At 43.8% G+C, this 17615-nt stretch overlaps 1 protein-coding gene across 21 annotated transcripts in view; it reads right to left on the bottom strand.

Annotated features, from left to right (window-relative positions):
• KIAA1217 (KIAA1217 ortholog) overlaps positions 1 to 17615 on the bottom strand; it is a 493175-nt gene that overhangs the window by 57671 nt on the left and 417889 nt on the right. For 20 of the 21 annotated variants that reach the window (XR_012799300.1, XR_012799299.1, XM_075587581.1 and 17 more), the window contains one exon: positions 4394 to 5223. Coding sequence is in view for 19 of the 21 variants with exons in the window: in XM_075587581.1 (XP_075443696.1) it covers positions 4394 to 5223 (830 nt within the window). In the remaining 2 variants the exon portion in view is untranslated. Of the gene's footprint in view, positions 1 to 4393; positions 5224 to 14380; positions 14599 to 17615 lie in introns of those variants that run through there. The other variant, XM_075587585.1, reaches the window with a different exon arrangement.

Raw genomic sequence — 17615 nt, 5'->3', positions numbered from 1 at the left:
CCTGGAAAACCTACCTCCGTGCTTGACACACATGGCTAGCATTCAAGCAAAAGGACAGCGTTGAGGGTAAGCGAGGTAGCAGCGCACCGAAGAGATGGTGAACATCTACCGCCAAAGGGTTTGGAGGTGTTCCTACATAACATCAAGGGGAGTTTGCGGAAGGAATTAAGGTCAGAGGTCGCAGCTTTGGGTGGGCGTGTTACCCCCAGGATAGCCAGCGCCCGGCAGAGGGGTGGCGGAGCTGCCGCGCCAGCCAAGCTCAGGAGACGGAGAAAGGGTGAGGACTTTAGGGTCCGTCCCTCAGCTGGAGCCCCTAGAACAGCTTGGCAGGCTGGAGGTGCCGGCTTTAGGGCCGGGCCGGCCTATGCCCAATCAACGCTGGTAAAAGGCTGGGCGCCAGCTTTAGGGCTGGGCCTAAGCTGACCCTATGGGCGGGAGGGGGAGGGAAGCAGCCCAAAATCGACTGAATGAGGATCTCCCCCTCCCATCTTACAGTGCTTTGGGCGGGGGGAGGGAGCGGGCCAATTGCTGGCTGCCTGGGCAAGGATCTCCCCCCCCCATTCACATGCTACGGGCGGGGGGAGGGAGCGCGGCCAATCGCTGGCCGCTGGGCAAGGATCTCCCCCCCACTTTGCATGGAGCATGCTTGGCTGGCGGGCAGGCTGGTAGGATTTTAACAGCGGATGTTAAAATAAAGCTGTGACCTTTTCTTCCAACATTGTGTGGTCTCCATTATTTGGTTTAGCGTCACAAAGGAGGGGCGGCGCATAAAGCCTTTAAGCACAATCTCATTGTGTCTCTGGTGAAATAGGATGGCGTTATCTTCAACCTTTCCACCTAGCTTTGCTTGTAAAGATTAACCACATTCAGCGCCGGTTGGACAACACACAGGATGTCTCTCTAGCACGGAACGGGTTAGGGCAATCGGATTTAATAAGCTCAGCTGAATTCAGACAGAAAGATATTTATTGAAATAGTACAGTAAACCTAGCCGTTTATATAGTTGGCCAGATGAAGCAGCAAAAAAAGAAAAGAAAAGATGGCTAGAGTGAAATATGAAGCTAATGAATAATTGGGAAAGCTAAAATCTATTTTGGTTCAGGGAATCTGGTGTTCTCCGCAGCAAATATATTGTGTCTGGAATTGGGCCGTGCCGACATCATAAACCACACAAATTATAGGCTGGATTATTTAGCACCGAGATCAGTCTTTTCATTTTTTTGTCACTAGGGTTATGGTTTAAATAAAACAAAACAAAGACATTGCAGCATGAAAACTACTATCCCCGACTATAGCTCATATTCAGTCAATTACTTCTAGTTCCTGAAAGATTTGAATTTTATTACAGTTATATATTCATATGGCACTAACATAGTCTAGCAGTGGTTGCCAACCTGTGGCACAGGTATTATTTGTGGTACAAAGTCCTATAAAATAGTGCCACAGAGAGTAAACAAGAACAATATACACAATATATATCATAATATTCAAAGTATTTTAGAATTCATTTGCCATAATGAAAGCTGCAATCCTACCCGCACAGTTTTGTGGTTGTTTTTTTTTGTTTACCTGCACCTGCCTCGTGGTCTCCAAACACCCAAGCCCCCCCACCCCCCAATTCAGGAGATATTTACAGCAGATTTATGGCCACCAAACCACGAAAATGGCCACATGGTCATTAATAGAAAGCCACAATGTAGTCTCCCGATTATGTTGTGGCTTTTCTATTGGCCGCTGTAACAGGCCCTGACCGTGTGGCCATATAGAATCCTTAAGCCTGGCTGGTGAACACCCAGCCCTGCCACTCCTGAACAAGAGGGGTCCTCGGACATCATGACATCAGGGCACCATGGATGAGCTCCAGAGGATCCCCCGGTACAGGCAAGCAAAAAAAGATATGTACATATTAGAGGCGAAATTGCAGCATTAACAAAACATTAACAACATTTTCCTCCTTGTCCTCTTAACAAAACAGTAAGTCTCAAAATGAAAGATCTAAGTATAGGGGACTTTGACAAAATATAGTGGCACAGGGCCCAATGTTCTTTTAAAGGGTCAATCCCTCCTATAGGTTAAATGTCACTTCAACATCAGACAAATGGAACCATTTTTACATATATTTTTAAAAACCATTACCATTGTAAACTAAATCATTGGATTTACCATTACCATTGTAAACTACAATATTTGGCCCAGATTCAGTTAAGGTTTACAGAACACATTTGGAGCTATCCGTATTGAATAGCAATTGTATTATTTATGAATTGTATTTGACATATTCACTAAAAGCATATCGCCAGCGGTGAAGCAGTGATAAGGGGCTTTTTGCAGATTTGATCGAAAAAAAATCTGGGAAAATACAAGGAAGGGATTTGGACCATCTATACAAAATGGGACTGGCTGGGTCGTATCGAAAAGCTAAAATGTAGAGAAATAGAACGGCACAGGAGCCAGCCCTACTAACAAAAGACACTGAACACTGCAAACTTCTATATTGTCATTTCAGCAAAGGACAGTAAGGGGGATCTACTGTGAGCTACAATTGTGGGAACAAATGCAAGTTTGTGAAGAAGTTTTTAATGTATTTTAGCAAAGAAATTTTTCCTCAGTTCAACTTTCATAAGATGTATGTCAGTGATAAATATATTGTACATACACCAAGCATTAACAGAGGTTTCCAAGCTTCAACTAATAGAATGGTATATACACTGGCGACACACTTTATTCGAGCTCAGCTAGTCCCACGAATTCGGGTATACCCGGGTGTATTGAGGTTTGTGACTGTTTTCTGCCCGAGTACATTGAGGTATTTTCCAGACAGGTATTGAAGCATTTTATTCCCGCTGGCTGCAATACTGCACAGTATATATATATATACTGCATTACAATTCATGAATTTATGCCATCTGGTAGACACGCGAAGCATTGCAGCCTATTAAATCCTAATCATTATCATTTAACAGATCAGCCGCCCGTCAGCCAGGCATGAACCCAGGCTGGGAAGGCAAACGCAACGGGGCTTGTCAGAGGTGAGGAGCGGCGCATTCCAGGTATCTGCCAGGTACATACTGGGTATTTGCTCGAATAAAGTGTGTCGGTGCAGTACAGGCATACCTCGCATTAACGTACGCAATGGGGACCGAAGCATGTATGTAAAGCGAAAATATACTTAAAGTGAAGCACTCCCTTTTCCCACTTATCGAGGCATGTACTGTACTGCAATCGTCATATACGTGCATAACTGATGTAAATAACGCATTTGTAACAGGCTCTATAGTCTCCCCGCTTGCTCACAGGTTCGGTACAGGTAGGGAGCCGGTATTGCTGTTCAGGACGTGCAGACAGGCGCATGCGTGAGCTGCCGTTTGCCTATTGGGCGATATGTACTTACTCGCGAGTGTACTTAAAGTGAGTGTACTTAAACCGGGGTATACCTGTACTGTACTTAGACACAATAATGTTACCAGCTCTTACCTGCAACTAAAATAACTGGAAAATTAAATATGGCAAATATTGTATTATTAAAAGCTATGAATTATCTCAGTAGTGCATTCATATACTAAGGTAAGCAAGATTGTGGGCATAATACAATATAACACGGCTTCTAATAGTACAAACAACCATTGGCTGCCTGGTAATTATAAATCTTAACTACATGGTATATTAAATACAAATGCAAAAGCCAAGACACAAAATGCCATTGTTATGTGATTCTTAAATGTCAGTTAATAGCATAACTAGAAATTAAGCTGTTTTGTGATAAAGATAGTATAAAGTGCATGAATAACTAAAACAAGGTAAAAGGAAAGTGAGACTGGGTTTAAATTGATTTCCAAAGGCTCACAATAAATTATTCAGAAACCTTCACCTTAATTAAGGGGACTTATATTTGTTCTGCAAAGGTTTTGCATAAACCTTTTGAAAATTAGTTCCAGATATACTGAACACATAAAAAGTGATGGACATTAATAATTTTCCATTACAAATGATAACATATGAATGTAATGTATCATACACATGTCTAGTTCTACCTACAGAGTGTGTGTATGTGTATATATATATATATATATTAACAGTGTTCGACAAACCTATACATTTGCTCGCCCCGGGCGAGTGGATTTAACCCCCGGGCGAGTAAATATTGGCCCAAGCAGCACACGTTTGGTACTAGGTGGCGAGTAGATTTTTTGGTGATTTGTCAACCAGTGTGTGTGTGTATATATGTGTGTGTGTGTGTGTGTGTGTGTGTACACACACACACACACACACACACACACACACACACACACACACACACACACACACACACACACACACACACACACACACGCGTATATGTTATACCAACACAACAAACAGATACAATATGAAATACAATCTCTCCTTTCCGTACCTTGTATAAGTATCTTTGGGTGGTGCAGCAACTCCATATCCTCCAAACCCTTGTTTGTCAGATGGGGATGAGATCACTTCTGTCATTCCTGGTATTCCAATAGGATTCCGTAGCTTGGCTTCTACAAACATGCCCACACCTTGCTCCTTTTTAAAAGAATGCCGAATTGGAGAAGATCTATCAGTTTGGATGGCATGAGGAGGCACGTGGGGATTATGAGTGTGAATGTCCATCATCCTCATATCCGTCACTCTATGAGGAGAGGCTGGAGGGGTTTTAGAGCCAAGTGATGGCAGGTGGCTTTCAGAGTGTTTTCGAGTCTTTTGCCTGTACATGGATTGCTCCATCTCCACTTGCATAGAAGAATTTGAGTAAGTACTTGCAGATCTCATTGCACCCCTGTGGTACGCGATAAGATGATCAGGGACATCAAGTGGGTGTCCACCATGTGATGATGCCACACTCATCCGCCCTTCATGATATAAGTAAGGGTCACCATACATGCCTTCATTTCGTAACAACTGGATATTTTTGTTGCCCATATCCTCATCTGGTTTCACGTCCCTCCTTTCCAAGATGGCACTGGGGCTGGGCGATATGGATCTAGACACTGGCAAGCTTGAAAGTCTCTCCCTTGGCATTGTGCTATTGCTCTGCACCACCGCTGGTCTGGCTCCACCATAAGGAATCCTTGATGGAGATGGTGGCATGGAATGCGGCACGGGTGTAGGCGGTGGGGATATTGGGCCTCCATGAGATGAATATGTGGCAGACCCAGGTCTATGGACAGCTGGGCCTTCTCGAACGGAGTATGAAATTTCTCTTTGCATCTGGGAAAAAAAAAAAAAAATCAACTTAAGATAAAAGTTTAATACAGTATCAACACAATGCATCTGGGCAGCAGCAGCTGAGCAGTGCAGACATTGACCTGTTGGTTATTCCACGTGGCTCTTACCACATCGATGTACATCAGGAACCGAACATATCAGATTACATTTGGGGATTTATGGTGCCTACAAAGAGGTCTACATAAAGAGCTACATATCCTATTAAAATATATAGTACTCTATTAAATATATATTCATACCTATTGTTAGAAGTGAAGACACAGCTGCTCCATACATAAACCAGACATATTTTTGAGATACCTTGAGATTCATTAAACTGCTATAGGGCATATTGGGGTACTATCGCATGGAAACTCCCAGGAATCCCGGTGTGAGTTCCCCGATTGTCTCTATCGCACGTGAATGAATCCCACTCGCCCTCCTTAGTGTATTGAAACTCAGTACTTTATTCTATGGAAATGTAAAAACATGATCAAGCTCTCAGATGCACGTGCTAAGTTCTCCCTATGGGGGTTTATTATCATAATCATCTGAAGTTCCAGAAGCAGGTCATTTATCTCCGTGAAATCCATGCACTATGCTGTGTCTAGCATAGGGGTGGCCAACTCCAGCCCTCTAGAGCCACCAACAGGTCCGGTTTTAAGGATATCCCTGTTTCAGCACAGGTGGCTCAGTCAAAGAACTGTGCTGAAGCAGGGATATCCTTAACATTCAGACTAGTTAGTTGCCCCTGAGGACTGGGATCTGGCGTCTTTAGAAATAAAAGATTTAAAAGGAAAGGAACGGTATTTCATTTCTTATGTTTCTATTAAAAACAGTGTTGAAAACAAGGTTTCTTAATACAAGACAACAAATAGAGCCACATATTTGTGATGGGCTAAACAATTCTCATAGCTTCCCTTGTTAAAGTTTTTCCTCACAGACGCACCAGAAAATAAAACAAACCTGAACATGTAAAATGATTAAGGTACACGCATGCGACATGACACCACACGAGGTGCCCACTCACCGATGGTGCGGTTATACTGGATTTCTGGTTACTCATTATTTTGGAGGCAATATCCGAAAACACTACCACTACACCAGACTAATGTCAAACCACTCTTACAACATGTATGAATGTCATTGAAGGACAATTTTGTCTGTCAATAGTGTCAACACCCCTACTTGTGTCTTCTCTTTCTCTCTACCATATTTTGTCCGCCCTGGGTCCCAGGTTGGTTTACATTTGGGTTTGTGTACAGAACAAAGATAGAACATAAGCACCAAATGGCAGATTGTTTCCGTGGGGCCACTGTGGAGTTCATAGGCAATTCCTAATATGCATTCCAACATGGCAGAAAGTGTACATAGCCCAATAGCCATGTCAAATGTATTCACTGGTGCAATTTGCTCTGGGGCAAATATTATCCAATCGCAGTGACATGTTTAAGGAGTTAAATCTAGGCGATTTTAGTTTACAAACATTGTGGGCTGGGAGGGGTTTGATGTATTTCCTTTTGTGTGATATCACTTTGTGCTGAACAGTAGTTTGCTCCAACAAAGCTCCCCCCCTCTCTCTCTCTCTCTCTCTCTTGTCCCTCCTTATCTTTAGTGCCCACTAGAAGGGCAGGTTATCCTGGCATTTGAGTAAATACTTGATTGACGAGCATCCTTCTCAGAAAATTAAAGTTTGTTTTTGAGAAGACTGCCTTGTGGCAAAATCATACTTAGTGTGAAGATTTCTACATATTTATAATACTAATGTAGCCCTTTTTGTGAACCGGCCGACCCACCCAATCTCACATTGGCCCCTCGTGGTCTAACCGGTTCCTTTCCCTGCAACACACCTGCTCTAAGGGACTACTGGTACTGCATAACACCTGTGGCTCCAGGAGATCTGAGCCTCCGCTAGCTGGGAGCCTGGGGAAACCCTTACCATTACCTGGTGCAGCGCCTCCACTTACCCAGGATCCCCGTTATGAAAGATAGCCCTGGGTAAGAAATACAATAACACTCATAGATAAAATACTAACACTTTACTAACACGACATGTCACACATCACATAACATAACATAACATAACCTGATGCTCTATCCGCATCACCTCAGCCCAATGTCCGGTGTTCCCACCCAGTGTCCTGTGATCCCCCACTCCCAATGTCCCGAAATCCTACGGAGGTCGTGGGTGACTGCGCAGTCACTATATTAAACTAGGGCCCAGTTGGTGCACTTATAATACTGAAGTACCTTCCGAGCACTCCGATGCTCGGGACCGCAACACACTTCTAAAAGGGTCAGAAGTCCGTCTGATCCTATCCAGGTACTTCTGCCGTGGACCCCAACGAGGGTCCCACCGCTCCACGGGAACTCAACCGTCTCTCGGTAACACCACCGTCGCACGGGAACAGCAACCGCCGCTATCCCTATCTATCCCTATCAGGACAGGAACCCTAACCTAGGGCCTGTCCCTGATGAACCGCAACCTGGGATGGCTTGGGGAAAACTCCTAGGGCCTGTGGAACAATAACCTGCCCCCCCCTCCCCTAGCTACCCAGTCCTATCTGTCTCACTAACAACTAGCTATTAACTAGCTAACAGTCTGCAGCAGACACACAGCTCACACTATCAGCCTGCAGACATCCACACACGCTGCACACACTGCGCCCAGCACATGCAGCAACACACACAGAACGATACACACCATTCTCTGGAACCCGCAGCAAATCCACTGCTCGCACGCTGTGCCTATTTGCCAGTGCGCACAGCCCTATCCGCTGTGGCACTGCCAAACTGCACCTTCCACACCTAAGGGTAACCTCCCTAGCTAGGGCCGTCCCTCTTCAGTTACCCCCTGCCCTTACCGGGAATTGGGGCCTGCCTGGGGACCTAAGGAGAACCCTTACCTGATGCAGGAGCCACTCGCTCCCTACACCCTTCCTACTCCTTCCTTCTCCTCTTCCTGACTGACTCTGCAAAGCCCGGGAAATGTATCTATATTCCCGGGCTGAGCTTCCTCCAGCCCTATTGGCCGCTATCAGGCACCTGATGCCTGTCTCCCTAAGCCTCCTGGGAATTGTAGTTCCCAGGGGGCTGCCTAAACACTGGGGCCGCGTGCGCGCTTCTCCCGCGCATGCGCGAACGCCTAATGGCCGCCGCAACCTCTCTCCTCCCTGTCCTGCCCTTGCGCGATCTCTCTGGGGCCTTCCCTGCACTTTGTGCCTACTGCGCATGCGCGAGCTAACGCGCAATGGCGGCGCCCTCTCCTTAAGCCGCCAAGCCGGTGGCAACGCGATCGCGGCCCTAGCGACGGCCCGATCGCGTCCCCGGCAACCAGCTTCCACTGCAGGACAACGCGCTACTCCCTGCACTGGCCCCCACCCTCGCGTTCTCCCGGCGGGTCCACCGCTGCCTCCGGCGGCACCCGCGACCACCCGGTAAGCGCGGAGGGAGGTCAGGGAGCCAAATTTTACCTTGGGGCTACACTAATTATGGCATCACATGTAGTGGCAAAAGACTACGGTGATTTCAAAATCTAAGTGATTAAAGCCACATTATAAAGCAGGAAAATTAATAATACATACAAGTAGATCCCCCAAAAATTTACATCCATTTCTGGACAAAAAATGATGGGTAATTCCATAATGGAGTATTTGACTAAGCTTAAAAACATAAAAAGCAAGAGAAAATGTTACAAAAATACTTTGTGTAGATCACGTAACTCCAAGCAGCATGTCGGCAATAGAACCCTTTCACCATGTGGCCACTCTTCCCATCTATGGCCCTTATACAGTATGCCATGAAGCTGCCTCCTCAAGCTACCGTAGGAAATAATTTAGACCTATTTATTTGAATGCAGCTTATCTCTTTTCCCAGCAGGGGAAGCAGCGTAACTGTGCATTGAATAGGGGCCTGTGTCCCTGCTACATGCTTAGCATTTCTGGGAAAGGATTCCATGTCACACATCTATTAATGACTGGATAGCAAAACTGTGCAACTACTGTGTATTTATTTGTATTAATAACAGTGCCACATCGCACTCGGTTGCACACCGCCCTCAGGTGAAGCAGTGCAGGGATCTACTGCATGGTTACATTTTGGTGTCTGCATTTTGATATAAAATGTCACAATTCGACATGCTCTCCAGTTTAACAAGTAGCGTACCCTCCGCCACGTTCACCACTTCATGTGGCATCCTCAGATTCAGCGGAGAAAGCTTAGCTGTTGTTATGTTACCATTGGGGTAAAGTTTGATAAAAAGAGTTTATGGACCAGGAGGCAGAAGCTCATGCTCCCATTAATAAGATGTAATATGTTTTCTTCATACAATGTACAGTACTCATCCTCAATATCACTACTGTTTCTACATAGGTAGAGAGTTGCAGTGGAAAGTGGTTTCATTATAGGTGAGTGAGACTAACTTCTTAACTTGATTCGCAGCATTAGATTTTTTCATATTTAAAATTCACATTTCTAGTATGACATACTCCTCCTACACAGGGGCGTACTCCTACTGCAAACCCCTGTATGGGTATGCAGGGGGGGCTTGAAAGCAGGGTGGGGGGGGGTCTGAGAGCAGGGGGTGGGGGGGCTACTAGAAGTAGGGCATCACCAGAGGTCGGGCCCAACCTTAGTGTCAGGCTTCCAGGGCCTTTGTTTGCTGCTGGCCCACATGCCACGCCCCAACCCCCCCACCCCTGCCGGTGTACCTGTGTCCTGGTTAGCACCTGACGTCGGGCCTGCCAAGAAATTGGGCCCAACTTCTTTATCCACTTGCATTGCCCCAGCTCCCCATCGACGCAGGACCCAAGGCCTTACCCCCATCCCAAATTGCCCACAAGGTAAGGGGGGGGGGATTGAGTGTGAGAAAGGAAGGGGGGAGTGAGTGAGAAAGAAAGGGGGGAGTGAGAGAGAGAGGTGAGGGTGGGAGAGTTGGAGAGAAGGATGGAAGAAAGTGTGACAGTGAGGGGCTTTTGAGCCTCCCTGCAAAAAAATGCCTTAGTTCCACCACTGCTCCTACAATGGTGCATTAAATGCACTTTGAACCCAGATGTGGATGTCATGCAAGACTGGATGAAAAGAGGGAAAACTTAAAATATCTTGCAGAAGGAACACTCAAAATCAGCCCCAAAAAGTCTACAGTGACAAACATTTCTCACAATGAACTCGACGCTTTCTTTATTAAAAAAAAATACCTCTGCAGTTGGATCGTGTTCCTTGCCTGAGATTCCTTTCTGATGAAGTGGAATGTGCTTTTTATGGATGCAGTAATTTGTATAATGTGTTCCAGTTTTCCATCTTACTTTAGCCATATAGATTTTTATGCACATTAAATAGAGGCAAGCATAAAAATGGCTATATATGAACATAAAACGCTCCAAAATTCTGAACCATTCAAATTCCAAATATGAAGTTCTTCATTTAAAATCTACATGACAGGCCTCTAACTATAAAAACAATACACACATTAATTAGTTCCAAATAGAGCTGCCAATGTACAATCCATTGTACACAACAGAGAGACTCTGGTCAGCCACTATCCCACAGAGCTGACAATTTTCAGTCTACAATGTGAGCATCCGAGATAATACTGTTGTATGCCTACCTAATTTGTGTGTTACTGTGCTGCAGTGTTTCTGTTTGGTTTTTAGGCAAAGCACCATGGCAATTACGGTTTATCATACTGCACTGGAGGGAAAGACAAACGGAGCAGAAATTGCACAAATCAACTCACAACTTCCACTCTTGACAAGTATGCCATAAAATAAAAGTAGTATCCTAGTGCCTGGTAGAGGGATACCCCTTACCTGTATATATAACAGTAAATCTTAGGATATTTGGCAATTTTAAAAGTTAATAGGGATATGATAAAATGCACTTAAAACAAGATAAAGCATTTCTATTACTGTTTTTTTTTAAAGACAGTTTGTAAGCATGGTAAGCAGAGGCTTGTATGGGATGTCTTAGTGTGTTTATGAAGAGCTTGCACAAGCAAAGCCCACTTCTCTCTCTCTTGTTCTCTCTTTTTTAAGGACAGGGCAGGATAATGGTAGAGAAAACACTCCCCCTTTCAGAATAAAAGGGTTTTGTGATTAAAGGCTAAAAATAAATAAAAAAACGACATTTTCTTTCCATTATGGTTAGATTTGTTTAAGGAAGCCAATTAGATTGTGAAATTCTTTTTGGATTGGCAATCAGTTATGACATCGGCAGTTGCTCACCACTCTACTGGGTTCTAGTTCTGGGATCATTCTTTACCTAAATAAAGGTTTATATTCCACAGCAAAACTAATGCTGCTGGTAAGATTGATAAACTAAATCTAAATATACAATCGTGACCATTTCAAAAGCATGACAGCAGTTTGTCTTCAAACAGACGATACTAGAAAAATATTTTATGAAGTATTGCACATGGAAAAATGGAAATAAATGTCTTCTTTGAGTCAAGAAAAAAAAATCCTGACTAAGAAGGATTGCACTTACAAAAACAAAAAAAAAACAATGGCAATGTGTAGAAGAAGTGAACATGATCAATGTTTCAGTATAAAAGGCCTAATCTGAGCAAACGGACACTTTTACGGTTTAATAAATTCCCTATGAGCAAAAAACCCTCCCAGAAATGGTGAGAAAAACACATAGGGAGAAGGAGTGGCTCAGTGAGTAAAGACACTGACTCTGGCACTGAGTTTGGAGCAGGGGAACCTGGTTCAATTCCCAGTGTCAGCTCCAAGTCACTTTATCTACCTGTGCCTCAGGCACCAATTTTTTTTAATGTAGATTGTAAGCTCCACGGGACTTGTGCCTGCAAAATGTCTCTGTAAAGCGCTACGTAAAACTAGCAGCGCTATACAAGAACATGCTATTATTATTTGTTATTATTGAAGTATTTAAACTTTATACCATATATTATTACCATATATGTTTTGTCAATTGGATGTAGCATTGGGCACCCCTGTCTTTTGTTGTATACATTTGCCACGCCCAGTAGCACTCCTTTTTGACACAAATATATATTAATGATGTGGTGGGTGTAGGGGTTTGAGCTAGCTGGGAATGTGTATTATTATTATTATTTACCGATCATTTAGCACACTACAAAAACCATGGGGCTTATTCATTAAAGTGTGATTGAGCCGGACAGACACTCATATTCGAGTCAATGGGAGTTTCCGTATGAAAGAGGTACCCCTGATCCTGATGTGATCACATCATCCACACAAGTATCAACAATACTCTTTTAAAAGTGAAGATCACCATCTTAAAAACACCAGCGTACCCCATAGACTGTAAAATAAGTGCGCACAACATTACTACATCGGTAACTCACATGGTAACAAAAAGTGTTTTCTCCTTAATTAATATTTTTAGCATAAGATCAAGGTAGCAACATCTTGTATGCCACTGAACAGGAATCAGGGCACGTGGAATATGCCACCATTCAAATGTACGAACAGTATGATTTATCCCTCACTGACAACAAGCAAGAGTCAGGCTTTAAAATTAGGCTTGACATATTATTTGTTTATTTTTAAAGACATTAGTCTCAAGACCGTTGAGAGGTTTAAACATGTTTAATGCTGCGCAAAGGGCTTAACATGCTCCTGCATTATCCTAAATAGGATTGCATTGAGATGGCAAATGGGGGTTGAATTTTGCAGAGCGGGTTTCCAAATGTCACATTTCAAAATTCTAATTGGACGCTGCTTTGTGTAACCGCGTGTTATAAAGATATTGGCAACAGCCCCTCCCACTTTACCCAAATATTAGCAGTATAAATGACTATAGGTTCCTCATATGAGGAAAGAGACACCTGCAGCATGTGCAACCGTACCTAATCGGTCTATAGACACATTTTCCCACTGTTTCCAATGCCTCCAGTAGGTGTAGAATAAATATTACATTCTCTTCTCCACTTTTTTTTTTATAGATGCACCAAATGTAAAATATCATTAATAAAAACACGAATGTCAACCTCCAAGGGCCAAAAATCAGAGTAAGAAGTTTATGGGCCAAAAAAACCCCTGCATTTTTCGGGGTAAAATTACATATATTTATCAGTAAAACTCCACTAAGAATTCATTGTGGTCTCTGGTTATTTCATACTTTGCTTTATGGTAAGAAAGTTTTGCAATGTCAGCAACATTAAAGGTGACAAAATGCCTTTATTTATTTTTTATAACAAGATGATTCTTTGTGTGAATGTAATTTCGATCTCTTGTTTTACAGACAGTCAGGAGTAATTGCCTTTTCCCATATAATTAACTCCCTGCATAGGAAACAGCTGTGGTGGAAGAGGGTTTTGCTACAATGTTCCATATAGCCCTTATTCACAAAGGCAGTATAACAAGAAGAACTCAGCTTTAGTGTATACAACTGTAGTTTGCGTTTATATAATTATATTTGTCACTACAAGAAAGGAAAAAACTTCTAATAATTTTTATTTTTTTTAAACACCCAACATAGAAACATTATTGGCACATGGGGTGAATTTCCCTTTATCATTATAGACATTATCATTCATTCAGCACCAATTGCCTATGAATTAAGAGACTTCAGTGAATCATACTCTAAACTCAAGTACAGTTTCATAGAAATCATTGTGACATATTAGGTCAGAATTGACAACGTTCATTCTTTTGAGAATACAACATTCCTATCAAAAGGCTGAATGATACGTTCTAGTCACAGAGCGAGACAAGGGCGCTCTAATTTGCACTGACAACATATACATTTGATTGACGTGTATTTACATTGCATTTTATGCCCTCAAGGAAGGAGGCAAGAATTGCAGAGAAATGTTAAACACGTGAGATAAATCATATTTCTGTTAGTATGAGGATTCCCATTTAACATTAGATTAGCTTTCACGCATACGGTTTGTTTTCAAACCAAAATAAATAAATGCATTTCACTTAAATGTAGAGCATTTCTATCTATCGTGGGGACATATGGGGGGGGGGGGGAGGGGGAGACACACACATCATATTGATATATTTCCAATTAGGATGCATTTATTTTTGCAGTAGACTGGTACGGAAGGGGTTAAAAGTTGCACCTCAATGCTAAAGCCTTCACTAATCTGTTACTTTATCATTTACTTCCCAGTATAAAGCAGCAGAGACACACACCACATCTCTCTCCTGTGTCGGGATATACTTACAGTACTTTCCCTGTCACAGGCGAGGCATCTTATTTATGGAAAGGGCTCGGCTTGCCGTCCAAATGCCCGATGAGGTGGCCCGTTTCTTATGGGAAAGGGTAGGTTTGTGCCGGTGACGGAGGATAGAGCAGTGGTAAACGCTGCCTCAGAAACATGTTCAATGTTGATTTCCAGATGGTACACCAGTGTCTCCTCCCCGTTATATTTAGCCACTAACCTCCCTGGCGTGACTTTTAACCACAGGATACATCACAGAAGTCCATAGAGCAGCAGTCCACACAAAAAAAAAGCTCCATTAGATTCACTTTTAATTCTCACCACATCTGCACAGAAACCCATGAAGGAGAGACTTTTTTTTGTTTTTTTTACAATGTTTGAAACGGTTTGTTTAGCAATACAGCAAATAAAAATACATGCCTCAGACAGGTCTGCAACGCTGTCTTTCCCCATTATCTCTCAGCATATCATGCTTCCACTGCAGCCAGGGATTCTGGGTAATGACATGCAAAGGAGCCATCACAGTGTGTCACGCTTTACCGCTTGTCCATTTTAACATTTTAACATGGACCCCTATAAGTATATGCCGGCCGTATTACACAGCTTTGCAGCACATCCTGGGTAAAAAAGCGCATAGCCTGTAACCCTCCTCACAGACAGCTGTTTCGACCTTTTGGGTTTCATCAGAGCGAGGTTGGTTACTGGCTAAGCAATGTGAAGTTGGAACGTGGGTATAGCCAGACAAAAAAGTTATCGTGGGTAAAAAAATGAAATAAAAGTGACAAACCCTCCACTGTACAGCGTTGTTTATAGCAATACCAAAGTTACAGGGGTCAGGAGTGAGATACACGGCATTTCTGACTAGATTTCCAATGTGCCATATTTACAACTCCCTCAAATGGAAGGTTGAATTAGAGATCCCATTAATCCATATCTAGTACATAATTAATTGCTGATATATAATCTTGTTGCGTGGGCTTCTGCAAAACAGTTTTTTAAACTTGTTTCCTCCATGTACATAACCATATACTCACTGTGGGGCACACGTTGAATTATTAACTCTATCGAAGGAAGTGTTTACAACCGCTTGATATTTTTAGTAGGCCTACTGTATATATGGAAAGTGACACTGTCACCACGGACACGGGGAATCTAATCTCCTCCTTGTGACAGAGGGTGTGATGTTCATAATACTTTCACCGTTACATATATACTGTACTCGGGATCTATGTTGGTCGCCATTGTCACAATCTATGTATAATTTGCATAAAGTCCTGGGATATGCTTGTAGGAATAATATAGATCAGCTCCTGCTAGTGTTGCCAACATTATTTTTTATTTATTTATAAAATGTTTTACTTGGAAGTAATACATTGAGAGTTACCTCTCGTTTTCATGTATGTTCTGGGCACAGAGTTACATTAAAAGAACAGGGTTATACAGTCCATTCACAGACATTTCATGGACAGATAGAGTTGGAACATTGGGTACAGGGGTGCAGACCCCTTTCCCCCGTGTCTAGGGAAACGACCGTGGAGCTTTACCTGGGTGGCTTACAGGAGGCCTGATCCTCTGCTGAAGGGAGCCAGGGGTGAGCTTGTTCACTTTTACACACACACAGCGCCTCCACCTGGGAAGATCCTCACACAATGGGATAGCCCCACCCAAGACAGTACAACCAGTAAATACACACCAGGTTATGATATAACAGTATTTACTGAACAGGTACTTGTAATAACGGGTTACACAATAAGGTATATATATATATATATATATATATATATATATATATATATCTATATCGAATGGAGTGTATATCGATATATTCTACTCACTCCCTGGCAGCACGCGACCACATTATTCTTTGGGGGTTTGAGCGAGGTAACACATATCTCGCTATATATATATATTTTTTTTTTTCTTCCACTTGGTAGTATCCCCACAGTACTTGGGGTGCAATGGCACCAGTATCCCAGTGTTCATCCCACACTCAATCCCCACCCAAGTGTAGGGAGTGGCGCAACCCCTGAGAACTGTTGGTGCACTTGATGTTATACCTTCCCGGGCGCTCCAGCACCTGGGTACTGCCGAGTAGTACAGAGGATCCGTCCAATCCCTGATGTAAGTCGTTCCGGTCTGTCCTATGAAGACGTCCGCCTACACATAGGGTGAATTCCCACTGGATGGAATCACCATAAAGAGTCTCTTATTTGATGGTCTGGTCCCAGACTACAGGCCTGGCACATCGCGTGGCATCTGTCACTGTGTCCCTGACGCTATGCAGATCTGTAGTCTCACTATCTGCAGCTACTGGGGAAAGTATCCCTAGCTATGGGCCTCTGTCGCCCTGAACACATCCTCACACTTCTCTGTCCCAGCTCCGACTGAAGCGTGGCTGCCAGCGTGGCAAATGTATCTGTCTGGTGCAGGGAAATCCAAGGAGCCCGATTGGCTGTGCTGTGCCACATGTCTAGCAGCCCCTGGGGCTGCTGGGAATTGTAGTTCTCTTGCGGAGCTTACATATGATGGCCGCCGCTAGTGTGCTTGCACTGCGCATGCGCACTGCCCTTGTAATGGCCGCTGCAACTCTGAGGCCGCTGTGCATGCGCAGACGTTACTGCGCATGCGCGGGGAGTCCCAACATGTCTGCCGCCTGTGCCGAGGAGCTCCGGCGACCGTCTACCTGCCGCAGCGCTCCCGCAGCTTCCCCCACACGCCACTGGCACTCACCCCAGCCTCCGCTGCCAGCCGCAGCCGCACTAGTAGGTAATGGGACCAAGGGGGACCTGGCTACAGGGGATAAAGGGCTTGTGAGTTTCAGGTTGAAATAGAGCACCTTTAACAACACTTTAACACCCCTTTAACATTACCTAACATCAGCGAACGGCAGCAAACGGCTCGCACCCTTTGGCTGCCCCCCTTTGGGGCAACGCAGATGTACACTGGGGTGGTTGAGATTCAATGCAGCTGTGAATACAAAGTTCTTTGTGTCCTCTTGGCTCATTAACATTCTAGTGGGTGGGGTTGACGTTCCACAACGTACAAGCAAATGTTAACCCATAGCATGCTGCTCCTGTGCAAATGCCTCCATAATAAACCTGTGTCAAATGGCTAGTGCGACCAAGTGGAAAATAGATCACTATTACAGTCATCACACAGCCCTGATACCTCTCCCAAGAGGAAGTTCAGCTGCTGCAACACTACAATGTTGCATGTCATCCTGACAACAGTATAAGGC

Source organism: Ascaphus truei, chromosome 2, assembly GCF_040206685.1.
Source record: "Ascaphus truei isolate aAscTru1 chromosome 2, aAscTru1.hap1, whole genome shotgun sequence".
NCBI classification, from domain to species: Eukaryota; Metazoa; Chordata; class Amphibia; order Anura; family Ascaphidae; genus Ascaphus; species Ascaphus truei.
The sequence above is the reverse complement of the archived record's forward strand: the minus strand, read 5'-3'. Positions and strand labels throughout refer to the sequence as shown.